The 9,776-nt window shown below is 40.2% G+C and overlaps 1 protein-coding gene across 1 annotated transcript in view; it reads left to right on the forward strand.

Moving 5' to 3' along the window:
• The window catches only part of LOC105516698 (dynein heavy chain 14, axonemal-like), a gene marked incomplete at its 5' end in the record, with an annotated part of 154,523 nt that overhangs the window by 46,765 nt on the left and 97,982 nt on the right, over positions 1 to 9,776 (forward strand). Inside the window, 4 exons of the mRNA XM_011948971.1 lie at positions 642 to 833; positions 2,729 to 2,910; positions 5,288 to 5,396; positions 6,104 to 6,229. Coding sequence (XP_011804361.1) covers positions 642 to 833; positions 2,729 to 2,910; positions 5,288 to 5,396; positions 6,104 to 6,229 — 609 coding nt within the window. The remainder of the gene's footprint in view (positions 1 to 641; positions 834 to 2,728; positions 2,911 to 5,287; positions 5,397 to 6,103; positions 6,230 to 9,776) is intronic.

A 9,776-nucleotide genomic window follows, 5' to 3' on the forward strand; every position in this document is an offset into this window, starting at 1 on the left:
TGAAAATGCAGAAATCACCGGTCTTCTGTGTCGCTCGCGCTGGGAGTTGGAGACTGGAGCTGTTCCTATTCGGCCATCTTGCTCCGCCCCCTTCACAGCCAGGTCTTATAAGGAAAAGGGCCAAAGGCAAATTGCAAAGAAACTAGCACTTAGCCTAGGGCCTGTAAAACTGTGTAGGTCTCATATTGCTTAGCTGTAATCCTTTAGCTGTAGGAGTTTTATTACTACCTCTGGTGCTGTACTCTTATTGTCAGTCTGTTTCTTTCAGCTCTAATTCATCTGACCATTTTCTCACTTTGAGTTTCTGTGGATCTTAAATGCACAACACCCCAGAGGAAAGAGTTAAATAGTCAGAATCAGCACTATCTGATATAAAGTCCCCTACTGGACAGAACTCTAGCACCAGCCCACATCATAAGAGTTGGTTTATGCAAGGGGTGTTCTGGGTCCAGTGTCTCCCCTACTGTTAGCTTCCCTTGGAAGGGCTCTGTTTATGGCAGGCACTCCATGCACAAATGATCAGTCTCTGGTCTACCCACAAAGGAAAGATCTGAAATATGTTTTCCATGGAATTTTTAATGTAATATTTTTTCAAAACAGTGAATTACATTTTAACAATTTATATTTTCATTAATTTTCAGAGAATATATAAAAATCTTCATATTTTCATGATCATGAGTCCTGAAGGACCTAGCTTCCGCCAAAATTGTAGAGTATATCCTTCTATGATTAGCTCCTGCACGATCGATTGGTATGAGAGGTGGCCAGAAGAAGCTCTTCTTATTGTAGCTAACTCATTCTTAAAAGAAAAAGTCAATTTTGAGAACAGAGAGGTAAATATTTAATACAAGTGAAGGTTTCAGTTTATTGACAGCATCTGATGATATTATGCCTCTGAAGAGCAAGGAACCCTAGATGGACAAAAACAGGCAGTTCTAAGCCAGTTTATAATAAAATGGATCAAGTGTTTACATTGATTCCTTATTAATTCCCCATCTCTTGTACCCCTGAATTCACCCTATTTCAAAGATGCCTAGATCCAGATTCTGCAATGCCTGGGTCTCTTCACTATGCTGTCCACATGGTGGAACAGCAGATTTACATGAAGGAAAACAGTCTCCATTCTGCATACCAGATTCTATGGTAAGGATGCTGCAACCTTCTGCGTATTCCTTGTAAATTGTTCTGGCTTGGCTACAACAGCAAGTCAGCAAAACAGTGACAGCACAAGCCACAACACAAAATTAACTCAGAATTTATGAGCCAACAGTAAGAAAGAACCTATTCTGGAGTGACTAAACTGAAGATCCCATAGGACCTAGCTGACAGTAAAGGGGGTAAGAAGTGTTGACCAAAGGAGCTGTAAATGCATAGAGAACTGAAACTCAACGTACAACATTTCTAGGTCCTGTGGGACCAATGGGATTGCATCCTTACTTGTCTAAGTGATCAAGGAAAGCAAAGGCCAAGGAGGACAGAGACAGGGTAGAACCAGAAGAAAAAAAAATGCAGCTGAGTTAAAAGTGACCAGTGACCGGTTAGACTTGGACTGGAGATGAGTCATCAGGACTAGCTTATGTCTAAATCAGAATTATCTCCCAATCCAGACAAAGAGAATATTCTTTGCAGTCTGGTTTTGCTCATCTGCACATCCTTTGGGTCCTTGCATTTTTGTAGCTTTATTTCACTCAAGGAAATTTCCTTGAGTATCCTGCTATTGATAACAGGATACACTGTTATCTACACTTTAAGAAAGAAATGTAAAAGATAAAGAAGGCTGGGCATGGTGACTCACACCTACAATCCCAGCATTTTGGGAGGCAAGGCAGGAGAATTGCTTGAGGTCAGGAGTTCAAGATCAGCCTGGGCAACATAGTGAAACTCTGTCTCTACAAAAAATTTAGAAAATTAGCCAGTTGTGGTGGCACACTTCTGTAGTCCGAGCCACATGGGAGGATGAGGCAGGAGGATCTCTTGAGCCCAAGAGTTTGAGGCTATAGTGACCTATTATTATAACACTGTACTTTGGCCTGGGCAAAAAAGCAAGACCCAGTCTCAAAATAAAAAATAAATAAAAAATTTTAAGTTAAAGAAAACATTATAACCCTTGGCCATTGATACCGATGCCCTAAATCTTTGAATGACTATAGCAAAAGTCAGAGTAACATACGGGTAAAGCCTAGAAGGATGAGTGTGGCATGCCATTCATAGTTAGCTCTACTGTTGCCCCACCACCATCCCAACCATTAAAACTCATATTTTCAGCTGGGCACAGTGGCTCAAGCCTGTAATCCCAGCACTTTGGGAGGCCAAGACGGGTGGATCACGAGGTCAGGAGACAGAGACCATCCTCGCTAACACGGTGAAACCCCGTGTCTACTAAAAAAAAAAAATACAAAAACCTAGCCGGGGCAAGTAGCGGGCGCCTGTAGTCCCAGCTACTCAGGAGGCTGAGGCAGGAGAATGGCGTAAACCCAGGAAGCAGAGGTTGCAGTGAGCTGAGATCTGGCCACTGCACTCCAGCCTGGGTGACAAAGCGAGACTCTGTCTCAACAACAACAGCAAAAAAAACTCATATTTTCTTTGTCCTGCTCATCCAGGAGCTCTCTCTACATCTCCAGATCTCAGAAATAATAAGCTATTTTAATTAATTCCAAGTGTTCAACTTTCTCTTTTTATGTATATTTGGATTGCTTTCTCTTAATTCTTAAAAATTATTATTCTTCAGAACTTGAAAGAAAAACTTGCCCCAACCTGTGTCCAAATCCATAAAAGCATGAAAGACTTGAACAGAAAATACTTTGAAGAAACTGGAAGATTTTATTATACCACTCCCAGTAGCTACGTGCAATTTATAGAAACATTTGCACACATTTTGAGGGCACGAGAGGAAGAGATGCAAACAAAGAGGTAAGACTTTGAGAACAAATCAGAAATATATTTTATATTGGTGTTTTTGTTTGTGAAAAGAGACACAAATGCAAAATGATGAGCCAAATCTGCCTTTTTGGTGGGACAAAAAGCCAGAAGCTGTAGAAGATCTTAAAGGAGATAAGGTTGATATTTCCCCTGTGTGCCTTCAAAGGCCGCCCCTGTCAAGACAAGGCTGACAGACTTGGCCAGTAAATAAACAATTAGTCCCTGTTGGATTCTGACAGTTTATTTCTTACATGGGCAATTAAAACAAGAGTAACTAACAGTGCCACTCCCCATGTCCTTTATCTCATGGGATGACAGCAAAATAAAAGGCTTCAGATGACTACAACACAGATAGTGGAACACCTGCTAAGCAGTTTTATAGCCAGCAGCGGTACCTGAGGAAGCATGGGAAGACACATGAAGCAGCAGACCTCACTGCTAATCAGAATACAGGAGACATTGGAAAACTGTCTTATGACAATCTTCCAGGAAGATGGGGAAATTAGTAGGAAATGGCCTTGTAGCATCTACTCACAAGCGCCCCACATTTTAGTGTTCTAGAAAGATCAGGGGTGTCCTGCCAACACTTAGATCAGCTGCAGCCAAGCCTTGTCTATATAACCTATATGGAGACATGAAAGGCTGCCGAGGCACCATGGTGGAACTATTCCCCTCCAAGTCCATCTCCTAAACCTTTCATGTATCTAGCTAGTAATTCTGTTTTTAAAATAGCCCACTCCGTCAGATACCCTAACTAATTACTCTGATTGGGGCCTGGAACAGATCCATTCCATTTGCCTAGGGAACACTGCATGAGAGTGATCATGACTGTGACTCCCACTTGGAGGATAGACCACAGCCAAGCTCCCTGTCTGGAGCTAAGCCAGTTAAAAATGTTATTAATCCAAGTGCATCAAGAGGTATTGGCCATTGCACATTCTCTGTCTCAACTGGCCAGCAGGAAGTCCAGTGCAATGCGATTTTTCATCAGTGCTCGTGCTGGAGAGTGTGAACTAATTTGTGTGCCGCAGGTAAGTATAGGCCTGACATTTACAAAAGAAGTAGCAACCTCAATAGCAGCTTTTTGCTAATGTGGGGTCGGGGTCTAATTTTATTAAGTTTTTGTTAACAAGGTCAGGTAGGGCATGATAGATCCAATAACAGTTCATTTTAGAGCAGTTGAGGTAATCTGTGAATATAATAATGAGGCTAAAGAAAATCACATCAGTGCTCAGAAAGCTAATCTTGTTCCATTTCAAGGAGAAGTTGTTCACTCCTGGGATCAGCAGATCCTAAGAGGTTTCTGAGAGTCCTTGGATTAAGATTTTTGTTGGTCAGCAGTTAAATTAAGGATAATGTCAACGGTCTGAGAAAATTGGCCAGATGCCCTACAGGCAAGAGTCAAGAGAGGTTAATGAATCTTCCTCTCACTCCTAACCTCCTGGGATCTAAGGTGTCCCCTCCCTGTCACCCAGGGATGTAGCTCTCCATTCACAGCTGTGTAATCAGTATGACCAGTCCCTATCATAGTCATTTGCCCCTTTTCCAGTCCTCTTCATGTCTTACCCACAACACAACTCTAGATCACTCAGCAGTTTCTTCCATACGTACCTTGTACTATCCTAGGACATCTTCCACCCCCTAAGGCGTGGGCCATGCAAGGACAATCTTAAGAGCTATCACCTTATATGCATAATCACTATTATCAACATCCATAACTGGTTATATCCAGCAAGCATCTCTCGGTGGCAAAAGACAGGTTATAGTCCCCCACTGCTCAACTCTTCTTTGCTACTTGGAAATTTCAGTAGTCCAGTTTCCCAGGGGTAGATGTTGGGGGAGAAAAAGCGAGAAGAGTTAATTATATGGTTTGGGTCTCTTACAGCCTGTCTGGTCCTCTTTCCTACCCCAAAACTTACAATTAAATATTCTGTTTAAATGAAAGGTACCCTTATGGAGAATTAGTACATTTAAAGCCCAATTTGCCTGTCTTAAGTGTGCTCCACTGGGAGCTGAGTCTCAGATGCCCAGTTCTCATTATTAGTTTTTCCTTTGAGTCCATTTTATTTTTAACAGCATCTGTTCTTCATCAAGTTGAGAAATTTCCCCTCTCTTCCTAGTCATCATTAATTTTATCAAATGTTTTTTTTTTGCATCAATGGATGCTGATGCAGCAGGGAATTTTCTTCTTTATAGCTTGTTAATATAGTGGATTATATTGATTGACTTTCAAATAGTGAGCCAGTCTTGCATCTCTAGAATAAACTCCATTTGGCCATAATTTGAGTAATTCTTTTTATATATTATCAAATTGTATTTGCCAAATTGTGTTATATCTTACACCTTCTTAATACTTTTTCTTCTTCAGGGATCGCTTCCATATGGGTCTATCCACAATCCTGGAAGCAACCAGACTAGTTACAGAAATGCAAGAAGAGCTCTTGATTCTTGGCCCTCAAGTAGAACAAAAAACAAAGGTATGTTTGCTTTGAAATCTCTTTTAAAGATTTTATAGTCTAATATAGAACACTGTTTGAAAGCAAAGGCTCTGATACCTGACAAAGATAGGCTAGAATTCCAGCTTTGTTACCCTATAGTTGTATACATATGAAAGAAATAACTTGTTTTTTTGTCTCAGTTGATCTGTAAAATGAGAATAAAAAAGCAATAACAGCAAAATAGTAACATTATTACATTTTGATAAATAAGTGTAATAGGTATATAGCTAACTGTAGAAGCTTATGTAGAAAGATTCCCTAGTCAGTTAGTTAAATCCATCTGAAATATGCTGTGATAACTTGCAGTCTATCAACTATTCTAAAAACCATCATTCATTTTCACTCTTTGTGTGTAATGCATGAAATATTTACTGTAGTCATCCTAGGCAATATCCCAATGGCAGACCAATGGAAGAGAGCACCAATGGCAGAGAGCTACCATCAAGCATGGTGGATGACAGAGCTTCTAAGAGGGGGCGCAGCTGAGAGCTGGCCAAATGGTGAGAGCTCTTGCTCTCTCCATTTTATTCGTCTCTTGTTCTCTCTCTCATTTTATGCATCTATTAAAGATATTTCAGGCTGATTTTAATAAACTTTACCATAGTGAAATAAGATATTTGAATTCTTTTAGAAAAGAGATCACATCTCTTAAAATTCATTCTAAGAACAATTATGTGCTTCATTAGGAAACAGAAACTCTAATGGAAAAACTACGGAAAGATTCACAAGTAGTTGAGAAAGTTCAGATGCTTGTTAAACAGGATGAAGAAATTGTGGCAGAAGAAGTAAGAATTGTGGAAGATTATGCTCAGGTAAAATTAAAATATAGTCAGTACAAATAATTTGGAGATTTGAAAAAGTATTCCCTAACCTTCAAGTTTAAAAGTCAGACTGACTGGTCTTAAATATATAGTGCCTCAACTATGGTTACCTTTTACTGTAATTCCAACAAATATTTACTGAGTTCCTACTACACACAGGATAACATTAAATGAAAATATGAAGTCCAAACATGCATGTTCCCTGTCCTTGAGAAACCCACAATCCTAGGACACTTTTCTGATTACAATGAACAGAAACTCATGCAAGCCATACCAAAAGTATATTTGGCCTTCAAGTGTAACATCTGCAAGAAACAAGGCAGCTCAAGAGACTGGGTATTTGGCGTGTGTCACTTCTGTTGCTGACTGAATAATTCTCTCTTTTTAAATTGATCATTCTCCTCCATACACTCCAGTTGGGATCTCAGCAGGAGCCAGTGTGGTTTAGCAAATCACTGAATGCTCAACTCTGGTCTGATCAGTAGCTGTTCCTGCTCAGAGCAAGTCGAGAGTAGACCTTGTCTTCCGTGTACAAAGGTTTTTAATCAAGCAACTCCACCAATTAAAATACATATGTGAGCCTATACTCTAGTATGTGTGTAAATTATTTATAGATAAATTATATCCATGGGCTACTACCATTAGCTAATAGCCCAAAGCTCAACAAATATCTAGGGCAAGGTTTATTATGAATAACAGTGAATATAAATACAGATTGCAAATAGTCCTTTCGGTCATTTCAAAATTTTCTTGTTGGTCTCTTGTCATACCTGATTAGCTCATCATTGTTTTTTACCTTGTAACGTGGTTGAAGAAAAATTTATATCAAGAATAAAAGAAGTGTCAACCTGCCTTTTGCTTGTTGTTCACTTGTGCTTCCACTGTTAGCATTGCCTTCAATCCAGTGTTTCTTTCAGACATCTTTTTAAGCTACCTGCCCATGTTTTAGGAGCTAGGTTACAGAACAGGCAAACTAGATTACAGAATAGGCAAATTCCTCACTTGGATACAAGTAAGCTGCAAGGCTTCCAAGTCCTGAGTATTAAGCAAATAGGGGAGGCCCCACTCCTAAGCCTTCTCAGATGGGGAGCTTCCCCTCTTCCATTAAGATGCCACCTGTCTCACTGAGTGATCCAGAACTTCTGTGATGCCAACCACCTGAAGGTGCCACTGTTGATCAATATATTAAATATGAGTACGGGGCCAAGTGGGGTGGCTCATGCCTGTAATCTCAGCATTTTGGGAGGCCGAGGCAGGCAGATCATGGTGAAACCCCATCTCTACTAAAAATACAAAAATTAGCTGAGTGTGGTGGTGCATGCCTGTAATCCCAGCTACTCGGGAGGCTGAGGCAGGAGAATCGCTTGAACCTAGGAAGCAGAGATTGCAGTGAGCCACGATCACGCCACTGCACTCCAGCCTGGTGAGAGCAAGACTCTAAATAAATAAATAAATAAATAAGGGTATGGCTTAATTTCAGTATGTAATATTTTATGCCAAATAAAAATTAGTATAGAGAAATTCATGGGGTTCGTTGTTGGTTTTTGTTTTGCTTTGTTTTGTTTTGTTTTTTGCCATACCACAAAGGGTAATCTTTTTTTCTCCCTGGCTTCGGCACAAAGTCAGATACATTAGGGCCTGGGGCCATATTTTTAAAAAGAATACAAAATTACTAGTACACAATTAGGTATGAAAGTAAATATGGGCCGGGCGCGGTGGCTCAAGCCTGTAATCCCAGCACTTTGGGAGGCCGAGACGGGTGGATCACGAGGTCAGGAGATCGAGACCATCCTGGTCTATGCGGTGAAACCTCGTCTCTACTAAAAATACAAAAAACTAGCCAGGCGAGATGGCGGGCGCCTGTAGTCCCAGCTACTCGGGAGGCTGAGGCAGGAGAATGGCGTAAACCCGGGAGACGGAGCTTGTAGTGAGCCGAGATCACGCCACTGCACTCCAGCCGGGGTGACAGAGCAAGACTCCGTCTAAAAAAAAAAAAAAAAAAAAAAAAAAGAAAGTAAATATGTACTTAGAATAAGTAAAGAAATCACAACAAGATATAAAATTTTTAAAGCTGACAATTATCACAAACTTCACAAAATCTAGAAAATTACCTCACACACTCCTATAATACTTTTTTTAAATTTTTTATTATACTTTAAGTTCTGGGATACATGTGCAGAATGTGCAGGTTTGTTACATAGGTATATAGGTGCCATGGTTTGCTGCACCCATTAACATGTCATCCACATTAGGCATTTCTTCTAATGCTATCCCTCCCCTTGCCCCTCACCCCGCAACAGGCCCCAGTGTGTGATGTCTCCTCCCTGTGCCCATATGTTCTCATTGTTCAGCTCCCACTTTTGAGTAAGAATATGTGGTATTTGGTTTTCTGTTCTTGTGTTAGTTTGCAGAGAGTGATGGTTTCCAGCTTTATGCATGTCCCTGCAAAGGACATGAACTCATCCTTTTTATGGCTGCATGGTATTCCATGGTGTATATGTGCCACATTTTCTTTATCCAGTCTATCACTGATGGGCATTTGGGTTGGTCTTCGCTATTGTGAATACTCCCGCAATAAACATACGTGTGCATGTGTCTTTATAGTAGAATGATTTATAATCCTCTCCGTATATACCCAGTAATGGGATTGCTGAGTCAAATAGTATTTCTGGCTCTAGATCTTTGAGAAATTGCCACACTGTCTTCCACAATGGTTGAACTAATTTACATTCCCACCAACAGTGTAAAAGTGTTCCTATTTCTCCACAGCCTCTCCAGCATCTATTATTTCCTGACTTATTAATGATCATCATTCTAACTGGCATGAGATGGTATCTCGTTGTGGTTTTGATTTGCATTTCTCTAATGACCGGTGATGATGAGCTTTTTTTCATATGTTTGTTGACCACATAATTTCTTCTTTTGAAAAGTGTCTGTTCATATCCTTTTCCCACTTTTTGATGAGGTCGTTTGTTTTATTCTTGTAAATTTCTTTAAGTTCCTTCCAGATTCTGGATATTAGCTCTTTGTCAAATGGATAGATTGCAAAAATTTTCCCCATTCTGTAGGTTGCCTGTTCACTCTGATGATTGTTTCTTTTGCTGTGCAGAAGCTCTTTAATTAGATCCCATTTGTCAATTTTGGCTTTTGTTACAACCGCCTTTGGTGTTTTAGTCATGAAGTCTTTGCCCACGCCTAAGTCCTGAATGGTATTGCCTAGGTTTTCTTCTAGGGTTTTTATGGTTTTGGGTCTTATATTTAAATCTTTAATCCATCTTGAGTTAATTTTTGTATAAAGTGTAAGGAAGGGATCCACTTTCAGTTTTCTGCATATAGCTAGTCAATTTTCCCAACACTATTAAATAGGGAAACCTTTCCCCATTGCTGGTTTTGTCCAGTTTGTCAAAGATCAGATAGTTGTAGACGTGTAGGGTTATTTCTGAGGCCTCTGTTCTGTTCCATTGGTCTACATATCTGTTTTGGTATCTGCCTCAGCCTCCGGAGTAGCTGGGACTACACCTCGCCCGGCTAGTTTTTT

The sequence above is a fragment of the Colobus angolensis genome, unplaced genomic scaffold, assembly GCF_000951035.1.
Source record: "Colobus angolensis palliatus isolate OR3802 unplaced genomic scaffold, Cang.pa_1.0 Scaffold288, whole genome shotgun sequence".
In the NCBI taxonomy this organism is placed as follows: Eukaryota; Metazoa; Chordata; class Mammalia; order Primates; family Cercopithecidae; genus Colobus; species Colobus angolensis.